This window comes from Balaenoptera musculus, chromosome 15 (assembly GCF_009873245.2).
Source record: "Balaenoptera musculus isolate JJ_BM4_2016_0621 chromosome 15, mBalMus1.pri.v3, whole genome shotgun sequence".
NCBI classification, from domain to species: Eukaryota; Metazoa; Chordata; class Mammalia; order Artiodactyla; family Balaenopteridae; genus Balaenoptera; species Balaenoptera musculus.
In genome coordinates this window covers 46,649,656-46,673,873 of record NC_045799.1, presented here as the reverse complement: position 1 = coordinate 46,673,873, position 24,218 = coordinate 46,649,656, and the positions used below count along the sequence as shown (strand labels likewise).

The window sequence follows — 24,218 nt, the reverse complement described above, 5'->3', positions numbered from 1 at the left end:
GGCGTGTTGCTCTATCCCTGGCATTTAGAACAGGGTCGCAGGAGCAAACAGAGGAACCAGCACTGAATTTAAGCCTTTCCGGTAAACAGGGTGGAAGATCACGACGACCTCGTGCCAATATTCCTGCACCATGACACCATCCTGAAGGAGACTTATGGCGAATACTTCCTGGCTGAACTCATAGAGGCCCAAGATGAAGAGAATCATGCCATCGTGTGTGAGGTGTGTGATAACCCACCTGGGGGCCCGCTGACGGAGAGGGATGAGAGAAGTGAGCAGCTCTGGTCCTGGTTTGCTGAGCATCCTGGGAGCTGCCTCCCTTCCTCCTCCTAGGTGGTATGCCCGGCCCGCCTCCCAGCTGTGCCATCACCCACCTCCCCAGGGTTCCCGCTTTAGGTTTTCAGGTTTTACGAGGTCCTTCCAGATGCCCAGTCTTAACAGGCTCCAGCTCGAACTAGATGCAGCTGACTCCAAGTTCCTGGAAAACAACTCGGGCAAACATCTTATCGTTTGGGCTATGTGCCCCTTGGAGGATGTGCAAGTCTTTGGTAGCAACAGTTAAAGCGAGCTTGAGCATGATGGTGGGCTCCAGGTGTGATGGATTTAAGTGATGATTACCCTCGGTTTCAGGGGGTGAATTCTATCTCAGAAAAAATTTCTGATGCCAGGATGCACTGAGACCAATGAAAGCAATCTTTTGGGGTAGAGCACATCAGTATATTTAAAAAGCTCCCCACGTAATTCCAATGTGCAGTCCAGGTGGTAAAACATTTATCTACATGATGGAGAACACATCGGGTGAAGAACAGGATTAATTTAGATATACATGGGCGTTAGTTTCTTAAGGTGAGAACTGGCCCTGAAAATTAGATTCTGATATTCTAGTCCATGATAGCTGTTTCTTCTACATTGAAATACTTATTTTTTATTCTTTCATGTTTAGGTTTTTGCATTGTCTTTTAAGGACTTGCTTTCAAATATTGTCATTTGACCTTTAGCTCCAGGCTGGTGACAGAAGGAAGGGTCAGGAAATATTTGGGCCCAGCAGCACCATTTTGAAAAACCATGTCTTACACGATGAGACAAAAACTACTGATAATTAAAATGATTCATACAGACCCAAATAAGGGCTTTTAATGATCCAACTGTACCTATTCAGTTTTGTCAGGTCTTTGTTTTTTGGAGAAGGCCTTTATTTATTTATTTTTACAGCTTTATTGAGATATAATTGACATATAACATTGTATAAGATTAAGGTGTACAATGTGTTAGCTTGATACACTTATATATTGCAAAATGATCACCACCATAGCATTAGCTAACACCTCCATCATGTCACATAATTACCACTTTCTTTTGTGGTGAAAACATTTAAGGTCTACTATCTTAACAACTTCCAGGTATATCATAGAGTATTATTAGCTATAATCAACATGCTGTACATTAGATCCCCAGAATGTATTCATCTTATAACTGGAAATTTGTATCCTTTGATCAACACCTCCCCTTTGCCCTGTACCTAACCCCTCATAGCCACCATTCAACTCTGTTTCTTTGAGTTCAACTTTTTTAGATTCCACATAAAAGCAGTATCATACAGTATTTGTTTTTCTCTGTCTGACTTATTTCACTTAATATAATGTCCTCAGGATCCATCCTTGTTGTCACAAATGGCAGGATTTCCTTCTTTCTCATGGCTGGATAGTATCCATTACATATATGCGCACATATATATGTATACATACATATGTACATACATACATACATACCACATCTTCTTTATCCGTTCATCTGTTGATGACCACTTAGGTTGTTTCCATATCTTGCCTATTGTGTATGATACTGCAATAAACATGGGAGTACAGAGATCTTTTCAATACCCTGTTTTCATTTCCTTTGGATATATACCCAGAAGTGGAATTGCTGAATCATATGGTAGTTCTATTTTCAATTTTTTGAGGAACCTCCGTGTTGTTTTCCATAGTGTCTGCACTAATTTACATCCCCACCAACAGTGCACAAGAGTTCCCTTCATCCTTGCTAACACTTGTTATCTCTTGTCTTTGGTGGGTATTTTTTTTTTTTTTTTTTGGCCACACTGTGCACCACGTGGGATCTTAGTTCCCCAACCAGGGATCGAACCTGCACCCCCTGCATTGGGAGCTCAGAGTCCTAACCACTGAACCACCAGGGAAGTCCCATTTCTTGTCTCTTGATGGTAGCCATTCTAACGGGTGTGAGGTGATAATCTGATTTTGATTTGCATTTCCCTGATGATTAGTGATATTGAGCATCTTTTCATGTACCTGTTGGCCATTTGGATGTCTTCTTGGAAAAATGTCTATTTAGTTCCTCTGCGCATTTTAAAATTGGATTGTGTGGTTTTTTGCTATTAAGTTGTATGGGTTCTTTGTATATTTTGGATATTAACCTCTTATCAGATATATGATTTGTGAATATTTTCTCCCATTCTGTAGGTTGCCTTTTCATTTTGTTGTGTCTTTTGCTGTGTAGAAGTTTTTTTGTTTGATACAGTCTCACTAATTTTTTCTTTTGTTGCTTGTGCTTTTGGTGTTATATCAAAAAAATGTTGCCAAGACTAATGTCAAGAAGCTTTCCCCTATGTTTTCTTCTAGGACTTTTATAGTTTCAGGTCTTATGTTTAAGTCTTTAATCCATTTCCAGTTCATTTTTGTCAGTGGCATAAGATAAGGGTACAATTTCATTCTTCATCATATGATTATCTCATTTTCCCAGCACCATTTATTGAAGAGACTACCCTTTCTCCATTGAGTCTTCTTGGCTCCCTTGTCAAATTTTAGTTGACTGTAAATGTGGGAGTTTATTTCTGGACTCTCTATTCTGTTACATTGGTCTATGTGTCTATGATGCCAGTAGCATACTGTTTGTTTTTTTTTTAATTTATTTTTAATTTATTTATTTTTGGCTGCATTGGGTCTTCATTGCTGCATGCGGGCTTTCTCTAGTTGCGGTGAGTGGGGGCTCCTCTCCATTGCAGTGTGCAGGCTTCTCATTGTGGTGGCTTCTCTTGTGGCAGAGCATGGGCTCTTGGCGCATGGGCTTCAGTAGTTGTGGCACGTGGGCTCAGAAGTTGTGGCTCGTGGGCTCTAGAGCGCAGGCTCAGTAGTTGTGGCTCATGGGCTTAGTTGCTCTGTGGCATGTGGGATCTTCCCAGACCAGGGCTTGAACCCGTGTTCCCTGAATTGGCAGGTGTATTCTCAACCACTGAGTCACCAGGGAAGCCCCCATGTACTGTTTTGATTACCATAGCTTTGTAATATTGCTTGAAATCAGAAGTGTGATGCCTCTGGCTTTGTTTTTCTTTCTCAATGTTGCTTTGGCTTTTGGGGGCCTTTTGTTGTTCCATACAGATTTTATGATTTTTTTGTTTTCTGTTTCCATGAAAATGCCTTTGGAATTTTGATAGGGATTAATTGAATCTCTGGATGGCTTTGGGCAATATGGACATTTTGACAGCATATAATTCTTATGGTCCATGAACACGGGGTATTTTTCTATTTCTGTCTTCTTCATTTTCTTTCATCAAAGTCTTGTAGTTTTCAGTGTACAGATCTTTCACCTCCTTAGTTAAATTTATTCCTAGGTATTTTATTGTTTTTGATGCTATTGTGAATGGGACTGTTTTCAGTATTTCTTTTTCAGAGATTGTATTTCTAGTGTATAGAAATGCAACTGATTTCTGTGTGTTGATTTTCCATCCTACAACCTTACTGAATTTGTTGATTAGTTTTAACAGTGTTTGGGTAGAGTCTCTAGGATTTTCTGTATGTAAGATCATATCATCTACAAACAAAGACAATTTTGCTTGTTCTTTTCCGATTTGGATGCAGTTTATTTCTTTTCCTTGCCTGATTTCTCTGGCTAGGATTCCAGTACTTTGGTGAAGAGGAATGGTGAGAGTGAGCACCCTCATCTTGTTCCTGATTAGAGGAAAAACTTTCAGTCTTGCACCATTGAGTATGATGATAACTGTGGGCTTGTTATTATTGGCCTTTGTTACGTTGAAGTATGTTTCTTCTATACCCAATTTGTTGAGCATTTTAATCATGAAAGGATGTTATATTTTGTCAGATCCTTTTTCTACATCTATTGAGATGATCATATGATTTTAATCTTTCACTCTATTAATGTGGTGTATCACATTTATTGATTCACATGTATCAAACCTCCTTGCATCCCAGGGATAAGTACTGCTTGATCATGGTGTATGATCCTTTTAATGTGCTGTTGCATCCAGTTTGCTAATATCAATATTTCGTTGAGAATTTTTGCATCTGTATTTATCAGGGATATTTATCTGTAGTTTTCTTTTCTTGTAATGTTCTTATTTGGCTTTGATATCAGGGTAATGCTTGCCTTATAAAATGAGATAGGAGTGTTCCCTCCTCCTTAATTTTCTGGAGGAGTTCGAGAAGGATTGGCATTAATTCTTCCTTAAATGTTCATTAGAATTCACCAGTGAAACCATCTGATCCTGGGCTTTTCTTTATTGGGAAGTTTTTGATTACTGATTCAATCTCCTTACTTGTTATTGGTCTGTTCATATTTTCTATTTCTTCATAATTCAGTCTAGGTAGCTTGTCTGTTTCTAGGAATTTATCTGTTTCTTCTAGGTTATCCAATTTGTTGGTATATAATTTTTGTTAGTAATCTTTTACCCTTTGTATTTATGGAATCAGTTGTAATGTCTACTCTTTCCTTTCTGATTTTATTTCAGTCTTCTCTCTTTTTCTTAGTTAGTCTAGCTAACAGGTTATCAATTTTGTTTACCTTTTAAAAAAACAGCTCTTAGTTTTGCTGATCTTTTCTATTATTTTTCCGGTCTCTATTTCATTTATTTGTGCTCTGATCTTTGTTATTTTCTTCCTTTTGCTAACTTTGGGCTTAATTTGTTCTTCTTTTTCTAGATCTTTGAGGCATACAGTTAGGTTGTTTATTGAGATCTTTCTTTTTTCTCAATGTAGGCATTTACCACTATAAACTTACCTCTTAGAACTGCTTTTGCAGCATCCCACAATTGGTTTATTGTATTTCCATTTTTGCTTGTTTCAAGATATTTTTTGATTTCCCTTTTGGCTTCTTCTTTGACCTCTTGGTCTTTCAGGAGTGTAATTTAAAATTTCCACATACTGTGAATTTTTCAGCTTTCCTCCTGTTATTGATTTCTAGTTTAATACCACTGTAGTTGGGAAAAATACTTGGTATGATTTAAATCTTCTTAAATTTGCTAAGACTCATTTTGTGATCTATCATATGATGTATCATGGAAAGTGTTCCATGTGTTCTTGAGAAGAATGTGTACTCTGCTGCTGTTGAATGGGATGTTCTGTACACGTCTGTTAGGTTGATTTTATCTAAAGTATGAATCAAGTCTAACATTTTCTTGTTCATTTTCTCTCTGGGTGGTCTATCCATTGTTGCAATAAGGTATTGAAGTCCCCTGCTATTATTGTACTGTTGTCTATTTCTCCCTTTATATCTGTTAGTATTTGCTTAATATATTTAGGTGCTCCAATATTGACTGTATATATATTTATGATTGTTATATCTTCTTGATGAATTGACCCCTTTATCATTATATAATAACCTTCTTTGTCTCTTGTTAGTGTTTTTGGCTTAGTCTGTTTTGTCTGATATAAGCATAGCTACCCCTGTTCTCTTTTCGTTTCCACTTGCGTGGAATATTTTTTCCATCTCTTCACTTCAAACCTATATGTGTCCTTAAAGCTGAAGTGAGTCTCTTGTAGGCAGTGTATTGTTGGGTCTTGCTTTTTATCCATCTAGCCACTCTGTATATTTTGATTGGAGAATAAAATTCATTTACATTTAGAGTAATTATAGGTAAGGACTTACTAATGCCATCTTATTGTGTTCTGGCTGTTTTGTAGTACCCTTGTTCCTTTATTCCTTTCTTGCTGCCTTCCTTTATGAATTGATGATTTTCTGTAATGAGATGCTTTGATTCCTTTTTCTTTATCTTTTGTGAATCTACTGTAGATGTTTGCTGTGTGGTTACCATTGAGGCTTACATAAAACATCTTACAGATATAACAGTCTATTTTACACTAAAGACTTAATTTCAATTGCACACAAAAATTTTACCTTTTACTTCCCCTGTTATGTTTTTAATGTAATAATTTATCTCTTTTTATATTACATATTCATTAATAAATTATTGTAGCTATAGTTATTAAAATATTAAAATTCTTGTCCTTTAATACCTACATTAGAGTTACATGGTTAATGCTTCACCATATTAAAGTTTTAGCATATCCTGAACTTGACTATATACTTACCTTTACTATTGTGTTGTATATTTTTATATATTTTCATGTTATTAATTAGCATCCTTTCATTTCATCTTGAAGAACTCCTTTAAGCATTTCTTGTAGGGCAGGTCTAGTCATGATGAATTTCCTCAGCTTTTGTCTGTCTCAGAAAGTCTTTCTCCTTAATTTCTGAAGGACAGCTTTGCTGAGTAAAGTATTCTTGGTTAGCAGTTTTTTTTCTCTCAGCACTTTGAATATATCATCCTGCTAACTCCTGGCCTGTAAGGTTTCTGTTGAGAAATCTGCTGACAGTGTTATGAGGGGTTACCTTGTAAGTCCCAAGATTTTTTTCTCCCACTGCTTTTAAGATTCTCCTCTTGTCTTTGATTTTTGAGTTTTATTATAATGTGTCTTTGAGAGGATCTCTTTAAGTTGATTTTATTTGGTGATTAATTAAGTTGATTTTATTTGGTGACCAGTGAGCTTCATGAACTTGGATATCTATATCTCTCACCAGATTTGGGGTGTTCTTGGCCATTATCTCTTTAAATAAACTCTCTGCCCCCTTCTCCCTCTCTTCTCATTTTGGAACTCTGGTGATTCCCAAATTGGTCCTTTGGATGGTATCCTATAAATCATAGGATACCATCCTGTGACCCTTTTCATTCTTTTTACTATGTTCTCCTCTGACTTGATACTTTTAAAGTTCCCGTATTCAATCTCATTGAGTCTTTCTTCTGATTGATCAAGTCTGCTGTTGATGCTCTCTGTTGCATTTGCATGTCATTTGTTGATTCTTCAGCTCCAGAATTTCTGGTTGGTTCTTTTTATGGTTTTGCTCTCTTTGTTCAACTTCTCATTTTGTTTGTGTGTTGTTTTCCTGATTTTGTTGAATTGTCTTTGTTTTCTTATAGCTCACTGAGTCTCCTTAACACAGCTATTTTGAATTCTTTATCTGGTAAATTAGAGATTTACCATTTACTCTTGTCTTTGGGTTCAGTTACCAGAAGATTACTGTGACCCTTTGGTGGTGTCATACTTCCTTGATTTTTCATGATCGTTGAGTTTTGCTGTCTTCACATTTGAATAGCAGTCACGTCCTCTGGTCTTTGGAGGAGAAATAACTTCTCTCAGCTCTGCTAGAGATTCTGAGGCTTCCTCAGACCTTCTATGGGTATGCCTGCCCCATGCTTCTTGCTCTCTCTTGTGGCAGAATTCTTAAGCTTCTATGTCTTCTCTGGACCCTGCAAAGCACCAGGTCGAGTGCTTCTGTATTCCCAAAGGTGGCACTACAGCTCAAATTTGTGGTCTCTTCCTGGCCCACAGACTGGGCCGACTTTCTCCATATGCTCCTTAGCCATCTGCCAAAGTCTGCTCACGGCACCATTAGGAGTATACACGGGGAGCTGCCACAAGGTGGGCTGGTGTGTGCGTAAGGCATGTGGAGCACTGGGGGTGCTCGTGGGCAGGCTGGCAGGATCCATGGGTGAAATATTCCCAGTAGCTCGTGGGTGGGCTTCTTGATAGAATCCATGATGCCTGTTAATGTCCTCTGGGGGGTCCTACCTGCTGCTGTCCCAGACTCCTTCCACCCCCCCCAGTCGTGAGCTCCCAATTTAGTACTCTGGATCTGGCAAGAGAGAAATGAGCCCCTCTGGCAGCATCCTGCATAGCTAGGGAAGCCAGGTGCTCACTTACACAGTCTCCCTTACCCACCACGGGATAAATTAGGGGGATAAATCTTGGCCCTAAGCTGTGCTGTCTTGGAGGATGGGTGTTGTAGGGAAAGGCAGACTGTTTGTCTTACCCACTCCAGGGCATCCAAACTGGTATTTTTTTTGCTCCAATGGAGCTGAAACTTCTCCTCGGGAAACCTGAACTTCATCAAAGGCTCTCTCATCCATGAGTGATCGTCTGAGTCACTATTCTCAGGGGCTCCTGGACTGAGGCTGAGAGAGGTTAGAGCCAGTTCAGCGGCCTCTGCAGGGTCCACAGCTGTGACCGAGGTCTGTCTGCCTATTTCCTGATGCAAAGGCGGGCAAGACTCCTCCCAGGCCCTTTGGTGGATGGTGCTGGATCCCACATCTCCTTCAAAGGCACTTTTGTTCAAGGATGGATGCCGAATATTTGCTGTTGAGCAGGGGACAAAAATAAGGGATGTCTTATACCACCATGATGTTGACCTCACTCTGGAGAAGGCTTTTAATTCTTTGGTTTTAAGGTGCGAGTTTGAACCCAAATCTCTTGAGTTAGTTCTTGTGAAGAGCAGCTGCAGTGACCTCTTCCCTCAGTTCCTTCCCTCTTGTGTCATGTGTTACAAACTTTCAGTGTGTGTAAATATCAGAGGAAAGTTGTAGGCTGAAAATTGCAGTTCCAACCCCGCAGGGATCCTTTGGTGTCTCCAAAGACACAAATGGAGTCCAGGCTGATCTCTGAGAGGCCATGCTGCCTCAGACATCAGAGATTGCATGTCCCATGGAGATGTGACCACGGGCCTCAACCTTAAATGGAAGGGCAGGAGCAGGACCTGTCAACAGTGAGCAAACCAGCCTAGGATCTGGGAGTGAAACTCTGGTCTTCACCAAGCCCTATCAGGTGTCTTAAGCCTTTTTGGGTTCAAGATCAGTGCAGTCACCACCCTACCACCTACCTGCCAGGACCCTCCTCCCAACCACCTGGGCTTCCTCAGACCTGCCTTTTGGCAGCAGTGTGCTGGAGCTCGCTCACCCTGGCTCACGAGAGCCAGTTGCTAAATCTTTAGGAACTTGGCAAGCTGCTTCTTAAACACAGCCATTGTCAAAAATTAAGTTATATCAACTAACAGTGTAGTAAATTATACTAAAAACAAAATTAATAAATCCTCAAAATTCATTACTTTGTAATTGTTTTACTCTTATGTGTCCTCTTGGGGTCATTTATATCTGTGGTCTCTGCAGAGTGGAAATACTGTGGCTACGGCTACTGCGCATCTTCTCCCAATTCTCTACTCAGTGACATCACACCAAGAGCTTACAATGGGCTGCAACGGGAATATTTACACCACAGAAATTGGCAAATGTTACAAATAAGCTTTTCCCTACAATGCCGATTAGGCATTAACCAGCACACTATACTTTTAGGTGACCAGAGATAACGGGACATAGTACACCAAGCCTGTCCCTTCCCAAACCCGTCCATGGGTCACAGGCCATGGGTGTGGATGCCCTGAGAGCCATGTCTGCACCACTGGGGGACCCTCGACTAAAGGTTTTTAACTGCGAGCACTTTCTTAGACTTAATCGCAACTTTGGAGGAGTTCTGAGTCATCACTTTGCTGCAAGTTGCTTTTCATAACTTTATCCTGGCTGACCTTGACATCTGGTGTTTACTCCAAACTGCGATTTCAGGGCAGGGCGGTTGGAGGCCAAGGGCAGCTCCTAGAGACAGATGGGCAGAGCGTCTGCCTTGGCAGCATCCGCGACGTGGGCAGTAGCGGTCCGAGGAGGCACTGGGGCAGAGCCTGCCAGCCCAGCCATGCCTTTGACATCAGGCAGGAAGGATCAGAGCTGGCAGTGGTCACAATGAGGGTACCCAGAAGGGGTGGGTGACGTAGGGCTTTTTAGATGGAAGCATGAACGATGCAGTGCACGCGGGCCTATAAATGGACCTGCTTGTGAAGGCGCGGCCACTGCACACGTGGTTTATAGCGATCTGAGCTTTATGAATCATCATTTGGATCCTCAGGGAAAACCAAGGACAACAACAAACTCCCAGTTTGCTCTCCAGTGTGAGATAATTAAAGGCACCTTTGTGGTGGAAAGTATTGGTTACCTGGAAGACAGACAGCAGCCAGCAATCAGTGCCTTTTCACTGTACACGTAAGAAAAAAAAGTCCATCAAATCAATTTATTTTTCCAGAAAACACACACACACACACAAAGATGCATTTGAATACTCCCACAAATTCATATTTAAGAACAGTGCTTCTCAAATCAGAGCAGTCATCCCAAAGAAACCTGAAGGAAAAAGCAGACACTTCCACAATACGTCCTCGCTCTGTTGAGTCCGTCATTCTTCACTTTTGTGAATTGTCACAGTCCTGAGATAAAAGATGGGAATATAACAGGTTGCAGAATTGGAGAACGTGAAATCTTTGTTCCTAATGGTGAAACGTGTTTTTCTCATTTTCATCAGAATGTGTGATCCATGCCATTTGAAATCAAATTCCAAACATGACGAGCCATTAGTGTAATAGCTCATTACTAACAGCAGTCTTATAAATAATACATTCTTATCATGCACATGCAGCTCACCATGAAGCCAGCAAAAGGTATTTCAGGCCATGGAAGTTGCATCGTGCCAGCGTGGCTCTAGATGAGAAGGACATCTCCATGTGAACCAAGATGGATGCCAATTTTCCCTGCCGAGAGGGAGGCTGGCCGGCTCTCTCTGCACATATGGTAGAGGGATTGGTTAATCAGCGTCTGCTGAGTCTTGGGCCTAAAATTACAGAGAAGCCAGACAACTGTGGCTATGCAGCCTTTGTTCACGCGTGCAAACAAGACAAACAATCACTTGTTATTTGGGAAAAAATTAAAATGTGTATTTTGGACTTCTATTAAAGTGTCGATGGCTTTATAAAACAGCTGTGTAAATCCAGCCTTTTACAGCTAGTATTTTGGGGAGCATGTAAAGAAAAGAATATGCATGGAAAAAATTAATTTTTAAAAATTCTTTTTGTATTCCAGTATTTGGGAGAAAGTACAGGGAGTCTTTACTTTTCAAACACATCTTTGAGAACAAGTGGTTTTAAACCAGAAGAGAACATTTGAGAACAAACAGTTTAATACCTAATTTTTTTCTCTGTTGTTTAAAGGAGTGTTGTAGCTTCTTTCTCTACTTTAGGAAGTTAAAGTATTAACCATTTTCTCTGACTGGGCATTTATGGAATGATGCTGCATTCTTAGGAACAGGGAATGCTGACGATTGTTGAGTTTGTTTTTTTAAATTTATTATTTATTTTTGGCTGTGTTGGGTCTTCATTGCTGCACGTGGGCTTTCTCTAGTTGCGACGAGCGGGGGCTACTCTTTGTTGTGGTGCGCGGGCTTCTCATTGTCGTGGCTTCTCTTGTTGCAGAGCACAGGCTCTAGGCGCGCAGGCTTCAGTAGTTGTGGCACACAGGCTCAGTAGTTGTCGCTCGTGCGCTCTAGAGCGCAGGCTCAGTAGTTGTGGCACGTAAGCTTAGTTGCTTCGCGGCATGTGGGATCTTCCCGGACCAGGGATTGAACCCATGTCCCCTGCATTGGCAGGCGGATTTTTAACCACTGCGCCACCAGGGAAGTCCTGTTGCATTCTGCTTCCTGGATGGAATGGCTGTCTAGAGAAATAAAGTCTGAATTCTGGTGGGATCGCACCCGCCCAGTAAATGCTGGTTTCTTATAAGAGCTGTCAGAGTCAAATCAGTCACCAGAATTTGCTTAAAAGTCACATAATGATCAAAGGAATTATTTATGTGAAATTTATTTATTTTCCTTTTTTCCCAGTTTTATTGAGATATAATTGACACATAACATTGTATAAGTTTAAGGTGTCCAACCTAACATTTTGATTTATGTACATATCGCAAAATAATTACCACCAAATAAGATTAGTTAACCTAAGAACTCTGCATTCTCTCTCGCCTCTTTTAAAATTCTAAATGCTTTCCTTGCAGAGAAGAATGAAATACAGAATTACCGATGGAACATAATAAAGAATTTCAATCACAGTCATCTCTCAATGTGGTATTAAAATTTGATAGAATTAAAATTCGTTGTTAATTTATAATATTTCAGTACCAGTAATAGGTACTAGCTCAGCTAGTTACTCACAAAAAGATAAGTTGTTTCCTCTACTCGCAATACTTATGACCCCAAATGTGTTGCATTTTTCCCATACCAGCCAACTATCCAGCTTCCTAGACACCAGCTAGGTGTCCTGCAGTTTGATTCACTTCTGACACTGCCCAGACTTAGCACAGGCCCTACAGTTTAAGGACTCAGGCCCACAAGACTGTCCCCTGCCCCTGTCAGATGCCAGTCACAAGACCCAGGTTGTCACCTGTACTTTCAACTGACCGACTATAAATCAGGGTTTCCCATGAGCCCCTCCTCGGGTGTGACAATCTGCTGGAAAAGGCTCCCAGAACTCAGGAGAACACTTTACTTGCCACCATCGATTGATTGTAAAGGATACAATTCAGGAACAGCCCAAATGGAAGAAGTGAGTGGGGGGAGGTGGGGAGGAGGGGGTGGGGAGCTTCCGTGCCCTCTCTGGGCTCACCGCCGCCCAGCACCTCAGTGTGTTCACCAGCCCGAAGATCCCGAGCCCCATCATTTAGGGGTTTCTCTGGTGGTTCCATTAACGACTGATTAAATCATTGGCCACTGGTGGTTGAACTCAATCTCCAGCCCCCTTCCCTTTCCCAGAGGTCGAGGGGACGGGGCTGAAAGTTCCAACCCTCTAATCACAAGGTTGATTCCTCTGGTAACTAGCTCCCATGCTCCAAAAGTCACCTCTTTAGTGTAAACTCAGGTGTGATTGAAAGGGGCTTAATTATGAAAAACAAAAGATGCTCCTCTCAGGAAATTACAAGTGTTTTAGGATCTTTGTGCCAGGAGTGAGGGATGAAGACCAAATATTTCTTATTATGTCACACTGTCACCCTCATCTTCCCATTTATGTATTCCTCATCAAAGGCCTAAAATGATGAGGGCCATTGCAAGAGGTTCAGAATCAGGTAGGATGCTGGGAGGTGATGCAGTTGTAGGTCAAACACACCTGGTGAACAGGTGCAATGAGTTTATTTCACTCAAAGCTTCCCGCCAAACCTCCTTCCTCACATCTCCTCCCCATGAGACCATCCAATCAAACAAATAAATGAGTTTAAGAAAATCGAAGAGTGCCTACCTGATGAGGAGTGAACGACCATGAATTTTCTCTGAACCGGGGGTCAACCGGATGGCCACTGGAACAATGGCCAGTCTTCCTGAGAACCGCATGGTGGAGGGGAGGAGAGTGGATGGGAGGGCTGGGCTTGCAGTGGGGAAATAAAAGGGTATGGGGCAGGCAGGGGCATTGTCTAGGCAAAGTTCCAAAGAGTTTTCCCTAAAGAACACCCTGGTGGCCTCCCTAAGTTATATACCCACCTCTGGGATTGCCCACAGTGGTCGTCCACGGCATCGTTTTTTGAGCCTGTCCTGTATGCCGTGCATTGCTCTGGACACTAGGGCTGCTCCCTCCCTCAGACATCTCCGGGTGCCCATGGGCTGGGGCTCCTGGGAGTTTCATGATGAGCATTCACCTGAGGTCGGACAGTCATGAGATGTTTTGGACGTTTCAGGTGGAAGGTGTAGCTGTCGGGTTCATGAGCGTGTGCTCGAGAGTGAACATGCAGCTCCTGCATGAGTGCTTTGACTTGGGACCCTTCCACGGACTCTGCACCCCGCATCCCGATGACGTCCTGGAGCCACCCCAAGAGCTAAGCGTTCAAGGAAGTTCAGGTACAGTGGCCATCACAGGAGCGTGTCAGGAATTCAAGCTTTACATGCTGTGCTGTGCTCTTGGCTACGTGCTGGAACTAGGTGGCACCTACTATAGCTCTGTCTCCAGTCCCCTTTCAGGAGTAGTTCCTGGTCCATCTCATCCTTGTGCATGTATCTGTGAGCACAGGGAGTCAAGGGTGCACTGCAGCCTTGCCACTGAAGCTTTCCTGAATTCAGAACATCTACCTTCAGGATGTTCATTGTTAGAGGTAAGCTGTGGGGAAATAATTGATAGCATTTCAGGATTTTACTCAGACACACACGTACAACACAAAACCTGAATATGATGAGTGAATTTTTCAAGTCAAGAACTCGAGAAATTATATTAAGTTTTTGTCTTTTTAAAATTTCTTTAAAATTGAAATATATAGTTGATTTACAATGTTGTGTTAGTTTCAGGTGTACAGCAAAGTGATTCAGTTATACATATATGTGTATATATATACATATATATTCTTTTTCATATATGCCTTTAAGTTTTAATCCCAGCAGTTAGAGCTTCTGTGTTTATGTCTTCCACAAATTATTATGTAATACAGGTCTATTGCAAGTAGTCAATACTTGCACTGATTCTAAAATAATGTCTGTATTAGGATTTTCACCAAGTGAAACTAGGTCATCTCAAACTTTGGTATTTTAATTTAATGAGGTCTTCCTGCATCCATGAGTATCTTTGAGGTTAAGTGTTTCGGTTCTTAAATCAAGCAGATGCAAGGAGAGTGTGTAAATTCACTTCTCCAAACCTGGGTTTCCTCATTCATAGAATAGGAATAGTAGTAATACCTCCCACGTGGGGTCTCGCCGAGACCACTCACATCCAGGGCTTTATTCAGTGTCTCGGGCAAAGTTAGCGCTCAGTCAGCATGGACCATCATTTCGAGTGGTCATTATTATCACTTTGTGGTTGGCCTTTCACCTAGTTGAGTCTTGCCAGGTTAAAATCGGGGCGTTTTGAATTGCTCTACTTTCTTGTGTCTGAGAGATTATACCAAGAGTGTTCAAAAAAACAGGAAGAGGAGCATGTTGGGGGCATGATTGACAAGCAGAGGACTTGTTGATCTGAACAACAGCAGGTGTGGGTTTGGCAGATCTTATCCACTGGACGGGAAACCAAGTGCAGGCAGCTCGTCTGAATGTTCACAGTCGTTACAAAGAGCTTGCAGAGCTGAAGCTGGAGAGGTGGTTCCCTTTTGTACTGATGACAGTGCTCTTCCCGAAAGAGAGCTTTGAGGTCTTTATTGTCTAATGGTGAAGGCTGGCTTGCCCTTGCTTCTCAGCAGAGACGCAGGAGAGTTCTGAAGGACTTTTCAGCATGAGACAGTCCTGAACAAAAAGTTATCACTGTCACTTTCGAATGTATCAATACAATATAAATTCTTCTCGAAGGCAGCATTAAGTAAGTTTTATGGCTCAGTTTTCTCATGTCTAAGATGGAGATAAAAATAGTATCGAACCCAAAGAGTTGTTGGGAAGATTAAACGTTAGAATCTACATGATGTCCTTAGCTCTGTGCCAAACACAGAGTAAGTTCTGAAAAAATTGAAGTCGTTTTTCCTCTGCCTGTGACTGTTGTCATTATTAAAAATAAATTGAAAAGATATAGTCCTTTCCAGTGTGTTTCTGAGTGGCTCTGAGGTTACATAGAATGACTCGGAAGTTCCTATCTTAGAAACTTTATGGGCAGGAACAAAATTCAAAATTTAGGCTGAACCCTGGACTTCAAAACACACATAATCTATCTAGTACCTCTGTCTAGCAAAAAGCCCCAGAGATATGGAAGCTGAAAGAAGTCTTACTTCTCTCTACCACCTTTAATATTTTTACTTAAAATTAGTTGATCTAGAACAGGATGGTAAGTAAAGGAGATAGGAAAACTTCTCTTGTTATTTTGTGTGCCTTGTTTACTTTTGAAAATCCAGCTTTCTGTTCACTGATGCAAAGGTGATTATGAAGTTGTCACTAGGGAGCACTATTGTAGACTTCCAAATAACTCAGGGATGGATTCTCAAATCGTCAGCAGCTCATTATATCTAAGAAAAGAGTCATCAGCACATTTTGCTGCGATCTTCCCATCAACAGCAGCAAAGAATGAGGCTCCAGAGAAAAGCTGAAATGTCCTATGATCTGCTGTCCATTTTTTTTTCTGATGAAAGTCTCAAGTCAAAGGAAATATAATTTCTCTAAAATATGAACTAAAATGCTTGTTTCAATGGGCACACACCATTATGCCCTATGCCTTCAATTTTGTTTATGCTTTTTACTTTTCAAAGGATTTTCGTATATATCGTCTCATTTTATCCTCATAACTTGATGTAGGAGAGCTAGGAAAGGTGACACCTGCCCACACTCCCAAAAGGTGTTACAGCTCAACAGGGGCTGACCCAGAACCCAACTGAGGCTTCAGCTTGGCAAGGTGACTTCTTATCTAGGATGGCTGTGATTGAAAACTCCAGTGGTGGGTCTGTTACACAAATACATGATCAATTTTTTCACTTCAATGAGTTATTTAATGAGTTATCACTTTTAGGAGTTCTAGGTGACGTCTATGTATATGCGCATGCACGTGAGTGCTTTGGACAACTTCCATCTTCTGGTATCTCCACCTCTGTGTCTGTGGGATTTGCCAGAACCATGTGAGGCCACTCTGCCCTGCTCCAGAGGCAGGCTGGAAGTGCCAGGACATTGACACCCCAGGAGCAGCCTCTGCTTCCCTATTTCTTGTCCCTGCACCCCTACTGCTATTTTCTCCACCAACTCCCAAGTAAACAGTTTTGCTTGAATCCTTGACTCAGACTGTGCCTCTGAGAGAACACACCCCAAGGCACTGCTGGTCTAGTCTTTTCCCACCAGCTGTGAAAACATTTATTTACACACAACTGACAGGAGTCGGGGTATAAATACCCCAGCTCCCTCACCCCTCGGGTGGCATAGCTCTGAGACACGAGTTTTTTTGCTGTTTCTCAACGTTCCTCCAGGATCACCTCCAGCTGGTGATCCGTGTGATGACATGTGTTTTGTTAGCTGCCTTCCTTTCCCATTCTCTCTTCCTCACTTCCCTACTGTGCTTCCTGGAGTCACCTCCCAAGTGAACTCTTGTTCTCAAATCCTGGACTCAAGGTCTGCTCTTTTCCCACCAGCCGTGAGACTTGCAATTTCACATGAACCTCCACCCTTCCAAGCAGGATAACAATGTCACGGCTTGACATTCCTGAGCTCACACAGTGGTCCCCCTTCTTTAGCTGCTGCACACATTGTGATTGGCTTGCTGTCTCATCATTTCAGCCGTATCAGAAGTTTCCATTGGATCTAAAAAGTGTAACCATACTTTACATTTTACACTTTACATTTTACTTGAATAATTTTTACATGATCCCGTTTTTTTAGTCACCTATTCTTCATATACAAATTATTACACACACTTGTACATTTGGGTTTTTATCTACTAAACCTTGGGACTAAACTGGAACCAATGTGAACAAAGTCAAAGTGATCTCGGGTGGCCTCGGCCTGCAGCGGCTTGAAGCAGGATTTCGGTTCCCTGACCGGGAATCAAGGTTGGGCCACAGCAGTGAGAGCGCTGAATCCTAGCCACTAGACCAATATCCAGTGACAAGGCCCTGCCCCTTCAGCTTTGCAGAAATGAATTCCCACAAAGTCGGAAAGTAGTAAAACAAAGTGTTTATTAGGAGGAAAGAGAGTACGTGTGAATAGGCACACGGGCGGACTGAGAGAGAGGGTGGTAGTTTAAATCACTTACATGGGGCATTTCTTCTGGGTTTCCTTTGGCCAATCATCTTGCTTTGCCTGGTTCTGAGTCCATATTTGGTTTATCTCAGGGTTCTCCCATGTGTGTGTGCGCATCTCTTAGTCAAGATGGATTCTAGTGGAGAGGCCTATGGGTAGGTTGATATCACTCCCCTTTTGACCTCCAAGGAGCCTTTCTGTGCATGTGTAGTCGGAGAGGTCTCCTTGACCTCGAGAATGAGGAATATGTGGTCTTTTATCTCTTATCTGGGCAGGACTCAGCTCTTCTCTTTCTCCTCATCTTGGAGTATCTGTCCAGAGGGGACAAACTCCAGCTGCTCAGCCTGGGGCCCATCTATCTCCTGCCTCATAAGGATGCAGATTTTGTCCCAGTATAAGGAAAATCCAGTAAAAGTTTATTTTTTATTAAGTGGAGTACCTAGTTTAGAAGTAGCAAGTTCCCCAAATACTGGAAGAATTCATAAAAAGTCATAGCTGCTCAGGAAAGGGCTTTCTGCTTGTGTAGGAGATTGTACTAAATGAAATCTAAGATCCCTCAAATGGCAAGAGTCTGAAAGCTTAGTGAACACGCAGCGGCAACCGTGTGCTGGCAGTTTATGAATATTTTCCTTCAGCGACAATACAATGGCTCAAGACAATATTTTTTTTTCCAGTTGGCTCCACCACTGGCCCTGCCCAGCGACTGCAAATCAGGCTGTCTTTTGTTGACTGCATCATCACAATAAAGACTTTGGAACCAGAGTGAGCTGGCAATTTTCTTGATGACGCAGAAGGCAAAATAGGGCACAGCCTGCATTTCCACAGCTGTATTGGCATCGACACATTTACCAGTTAAAATTAAAAAACTGAAAACAAGTGGAAGACAAAACTTTTGTTTGTCACGTTGGCTGGTGTGACCTGGGGAGTGGAAGTCTCGGTTTTGAAAGAGCCCTGAAAGGTGCATCTCAGTACGTACACAGGGCCCACCACACAGAGTCTCTGTGACCTCGACGTGCCCTTGGCAGGGAGAAATACAATTTCATACAACAGAATCATGGGCGTCCCGAAGAATATCCAAGGCAGCCCCTTATAACCAACCCACCCAGGAAAAGTGCTGCTTACTCTACATTTATTTTATTTTATTATTTTTTAATTTTTAAAAATTTATTTATTTATTTATTCTTGGCTGCTTGGGTCTTTGTTGCTGCACGTGGGCTTTCTCTAGTTGCAACGAGCGGGGGCTACTCTTTGTTGCGGTGCGAGGGCTTCTCATTGCGGTGGCTTCTTTTGTTGCAGAGTGCAGGCTCTAGGTGCACGGGCTCAGTAGTGGTGGCTCGCGGGCTCTAGAGTGCAGGCTCAGTCGTTGTGGCGCACGGGGTTTGTTGCTCCGTGGCATGTGGGATCTTCCCGGACCAGGGCTCGAACCCATGTACCCTGCATTGGCAGGTGGATTCTTAACCACTGCGCCACCAGGCAAGTCCCTTACTCTACAGTTAAAAGGCCCTTTGAAATATAATTTTCATAACATCTCCATCCAAAAACATAGCAATGTTGCCTTTTAAATGAAAGAAAATCACTCTTGCTGTCAGGAAATGTTTCTTTGTGTCTTGTTTAAATTTCTTTCATGGAACTTACACTTGCTTCTTACCTCAGGGTCTCTCCTCTGCAGGGCGAGGAAATGTCTGGAACAAAGATGGCAGGGCTAAGAAACAATGGCTAAACCGAGTCTGATTTATCGGATGGTGATAGCCCAGGTCTTCTATCCTCTCTTCCTAAGGTTAGATTTTATATGCCTGGGTGGCTTTCTGTTTTAGTTTATTCTTCTTTTAACTTGGATTCCAAATGTGGATGAAACATTCATCTACAGAGCATAGCAGTATTTCTGCCAAGAGGTTTGCATTCTGTATCTCAGACCATGTATTTACCACCTGGTACGTTCCATAGTTATTGAACTAGTGACCCACTAGGACTCTGTATACGTTTGCTCCGGCTGTTTTAGCAGAGTACCACAGACCATGGGGCTTAAACAACAGAAATTCATTTTCTCACAGCTCTGGAAATATAGAAATCTGAGATCAAGGTGTCAGCATGGTTGGTTTCTTCTGAGGTCTCTCTCCATGGCTTGTAGATTCTTTTCCTTGTGTCTTCATGTGGTTTTCCCTTTTGTTCCTGTCTGTGTCCTAACCTCCTCTTCTTATAACGACACCAGTCACATTGACTTAAGGGCCCAGCCATCTGACCTCATATTACTTTATCTCTTTAAAGGCCCTTTCTCCAAATATAGTCACATTCTGAGGTATCAGGGGTTAGGAGTTAAACACTAGTTTTGTGGGGACACGATTCAATGTGTAACACCTAGAATCCAGTGTCAGCGGTTCTCTGGAGCCCTGTGCTCAAGGCTGTATGGTAATAATGCCGATCATCGCAACAAGGTCCCTTCTATTTAATGCTCATGAAAGCCTGATATACTGACTCATATTTGTCACAATTTAAATTTCATCTTTTTTTTTAAACCACCAAACGTCTTTTTAGTATATGAAGGTAACAAAATTGCGTCCTTCTAAAACTTTAGCCACTCTTGCCAACTTTGGTTTTCTAGAAGTAACTATGTGAGTTCTAACGCTTTGTTAAAGATGTTGACAAAACAAATAAATAATTCCAGACTTATGCCCAGGCTGACATGATTATCTCCAAGGTTGGTGGTGTCGACGAAAAATTAATCAGTCAATCTAAGAAAGAAACGGGAAATTTTATTGGAGCCAAATTGAGGATTATAACCCAGGAACAACCTCTCAGAAAGCTCTGAGAACTGTTTTACCCCTTAGAGGTCAAAGCACAGTTACATAGGTTTTTGAGACAGAGGGCTGTACATTAAATGATGTAGATAGTTTGTACAAAGTGGTGGGTCATTGTGATCACTTACAAGGTCAAGAAGGAATGTTACCTTTTCTAAAAAATTTTAATTAATTAATTAATTTATTTATTTTTGGCTGTGTTGGGTCTTCGTTTCTGTGCGAGGGCTTTCTCTAGTTGCGGCAAGTGGGGGCCACTCTTCATTGCGGTGCGCGGGCCTCTCATTATCGCGGCCTCTCTTGTCGCAGAGCACAGGCTCCAGACGCGCAGGCTCAGTAGTTGTGGCTCATGGGCCTAGTTGCTCCGCGGCATTTGGAATCTTCCCAGACCAGGGCTCGAACCCGTGTCCCCTGCATTGGCAGGCAGATTCTCAACCACTGCGCCACCAGGGAAGCCCAGGAATGTTACCTTTTGAGGAGCTGTCTTGTGGGTGCGGGGAGAATGTTGCTGTTTATGGTTGAGCAGGTACTTCCACCAGTGGGGAGGTTTGGTCCGTGCATAATGTTGATACACAACGCAGATACACAGCAGAGGGGGAGAGAGGAGAACAAGGGGCAGAGAAAAATGTTTATGTTTAAATTTTCCGTGACTTGCCTTAGAATATGAATTTTTACTTCATCAACAGTATAAACTCTTGCATGGGTTCCCTGGCTGGAACCCTTGGGCCGGTAACATACCAGGAAGGAGGCCATCCAGATTTGCAACCAGTCTTGTCAGGGTCATTGCCCCGGAAGCCTTTTGATTATTTAATAAAACCTAGTGCTGATTTTCCACCTTCATTCAGATACTGGTTTCTAAGCCCTTTTGAAATCTTTAAAAACAGCAGCAACGAATGAGGATACCCTCTGAAGACTCCGTTATTACGCAGAGCGCAGGATGACTGGGAGCCACGTTCCTACTCCCCTCAGCACTGGGAGCCACTGGTTAAGTGATGATTCTGCTGCGATTGCCACCAAGCAGATTCGTTTCTCAGTGGTCGAAATACAAATGCATTTGTATATAGGACCTGGAGGTCTTTGAAAGAAAAGTGGCGTTATTTATATTCGTTATGATCGTTATGTACTGGGATTATTTTCTCAGTAGGCGATGTGTCTCTTTTGCCCATATTTATGAAGCAGGGGAGAAGGCATTTAATGAATTTCAAGAGTGTATTTGACTGTAAAACACACCTCTCTTAGTACATTCACATGTAAATAGCCCTTTTATTTGTTCTCTCTGGTGACCTTTCTTCTTTTGGGGGTAGATCGCACTTTGTTGTTGTTTTATATTTCCAAATGGGAGACTGAATGATAATAATGAAAGATTATGCAAAAAATCCATGTTTAAAATAATGTTGATATGGCACTTGTGTTGCAGGATAATTATAGTAATTTGGCTCTTACACTATATGGAGTCAGGAGTTAGTTGCTAGAAAATACGGTGGTAAGGGTGATTCAGAGGGTTTTCATCCCAACAGGCTGTTTGATCCTGCTGACTTTTCTCTTGAAAATCAATTGCTTGCGATGAATACTCTGAATTCCCCCTTGATTAAATTGGCTGTCGGTGGGCTGCACCCATTGCACTGGGGTCACTGTGAGTTCTGTGTCTGTTTACACAGGGGTTTTGACGACTCAAAATATCACGGAGCAAATTTAATCCAAGCAAGCGAAGCAACTGAAGAGGCAATTGCTAAAAATCAGTCTTTGCACGTGGCAACAAGGGAAAACATATTAATTCTAAGCCCAACGTAAAGCCGGTTAATTTCATTACGGGGTTGCAAGCCTTTTCTCCACTGCATAGTGCTCTGGCTTTGGCTGTTTTCAGACTTCCAGGAGCACGTGGGCTCACTCAGTGGAAGACCGGGGACAGTCACCTTGGACGCTGGTTCCGACTTCAGGTTCATGTTTGACGATGTTCCATTTCCCCTCAAGGTTACTCACATATTCAGATTTTCTATTTCTTTTGAATCAACTTTAGGAAATTAGATATTTCTAGAAAAGCATCATTTAGTATACGAAGGTTAAAAAATGATTAGTGTACAGTTGTGGATCTACATATGTATGTATCTCCAGTGTGTATGTTTGTATATGTATATATACATACACACACAAACACATATGTATATAACAGTATATATATACTCTTAAAATGATTAAAGAGGACAATTTAGATGATATAAACAAACTTTATTTAACACTTCATGAAGTAGACAGTCTCTTTTCAGAGAACTGCAAAATGGGCAAGAAAGCAGGAAGCTTTTATAGGATAAAGAATAAAGAACAAGAAAGAGAAAATACCTGATTGGCTGGGGTCCTGCAGTCACCCTTGTTTGGGGTGAGAAGGTCCAGGGTTGGGTTGGTGGTTGGGGATTGACTGAAGGATCGACTGCATTTCTGGTCGTGTTGCATTTACGAGGACACGAAAGTGACCCAAGTTTTGGTTTGCTGACCTGGCACGCCCCCATCCCCACCCTGGGCAGGAGTGGCTCCATCTTGGGCCTAGAAAGTTATTTCAGTTTTTATATATTATGTCTCCAACTCCGTGTGGAAAAAGACTTGTCTTTTTTTATTGAGTGCTGATTTCAATCTACATAAAATATTTTTAGAGAAAAGAGAAACATAAGTAAATCCCAAAACTAACTATACAAAAAATTATTCATAATAAGTGTGGAAAATATTCAGCTTCCATAAAACTAAAATGCACGTTAAAACCCAAGATGTTTTTTCTCCCCGCTGTTGCCTACTAAGTTATAAATATGTGTTGTAATTAAGATGCTCGGTTCTAGGCAAGAAGCTTGGAACTAGTCCTCGGTTTCTTGACAGCTATGAAGGTTGTATTTCTGGAATACAGTCCAGAAATGGTTACCAGAATCCATTAAGTGCTCATATTCTTTGACCTCACTGTAGCAAGTCTGAGGAAATAATCCTAAATCTATAAAAAGATACACGTTCAAGACTTTTCCCTAAGCTTAATCATAATACTAAAAATGAACGAACAGGAAAATATCCAAGTAAACAGACAAATAAAAAACCTCACTTCTCCCTTAAGAGAGGATGGCTAAACTTGTGAGTATTCACTGGACAGCTATGCAGTAGCCTTTTAAATTTATTTATTTATTTTTGGCCGTGTTGGGTCTTCGTTCTGTGCGAGGGCTTTCTCTAGTTGTGGCAAGCGGGGCCACTCTCATCGTGGTGCGTGAGCCTCTCACCATTGCGGCCTCTCCCATTGCGGAGCACGGGCTCCAGACGCGCAGGCTCAGTAGTTGTGGCTCACGAGCCCAGTCGCTCCGCATGTGGGATCCTCCTGGACCAGGGCTCGAACCCGTGTCCCCTGCATTGGCAGGCAGACTCCCAACCACTGCACCACCAGGGAAGCCCTGCAGTAGCCTTTAAAAAGTTTACAGACAGTGAAGGGAAATGGGTACGATGTAATCTTACGTGAAAAAAATAAACGCGACGTGAATTGAAGTGTGAGTAAAACTGTCTAAGAAAATGACAACATGCACCTAGTCACAGACAGTTCCTTTTGTTGAAGACAAACTTTCTGGCTTGTAGCTGATTGCAAGAGCTTTCAGGAAAGCATCAGAATAAAGCAATAACTATTTGTGGATGACAAAAGACTTAAATGGCTGTGGCTGAAGACCTTAAAGAGTCATTTAAAAATTACTCAGTTGACAAGGAAACTTGGTTGTTTCTGTGGCATACTACATTTTAAAATAATAACTGGCATATTGGTAACATTATGTTGTCCTTGTTTAATATCAGGCAA

The 24,218-nt window shown here is 41.9% G+C and overlaps 1 protein-coding gene across 1 annotated transcript in view; it reads left to right on the top strand.

The window, feature by feature from the left end:
- Positions 1-24,218, top strand: part of CFAP61 (cilia and flagella associated protein 61) — a 254,354-nt gene that overhangs the window by 27,410 nt on the left and 202,726 nt on the right. The window contains exons 7-8 of the mRNA XM_036824605.1: positions 90-222; positions 13,673-13,832. Coding sequence (XP_036680500.1) covers positions 90-222; positions 13,673-13,832 — 293 coding nt within the window. The remainder of the gene's footprint in view (positions 1-89; positions 223-13,672; positions 13,833-24,218) is intronic.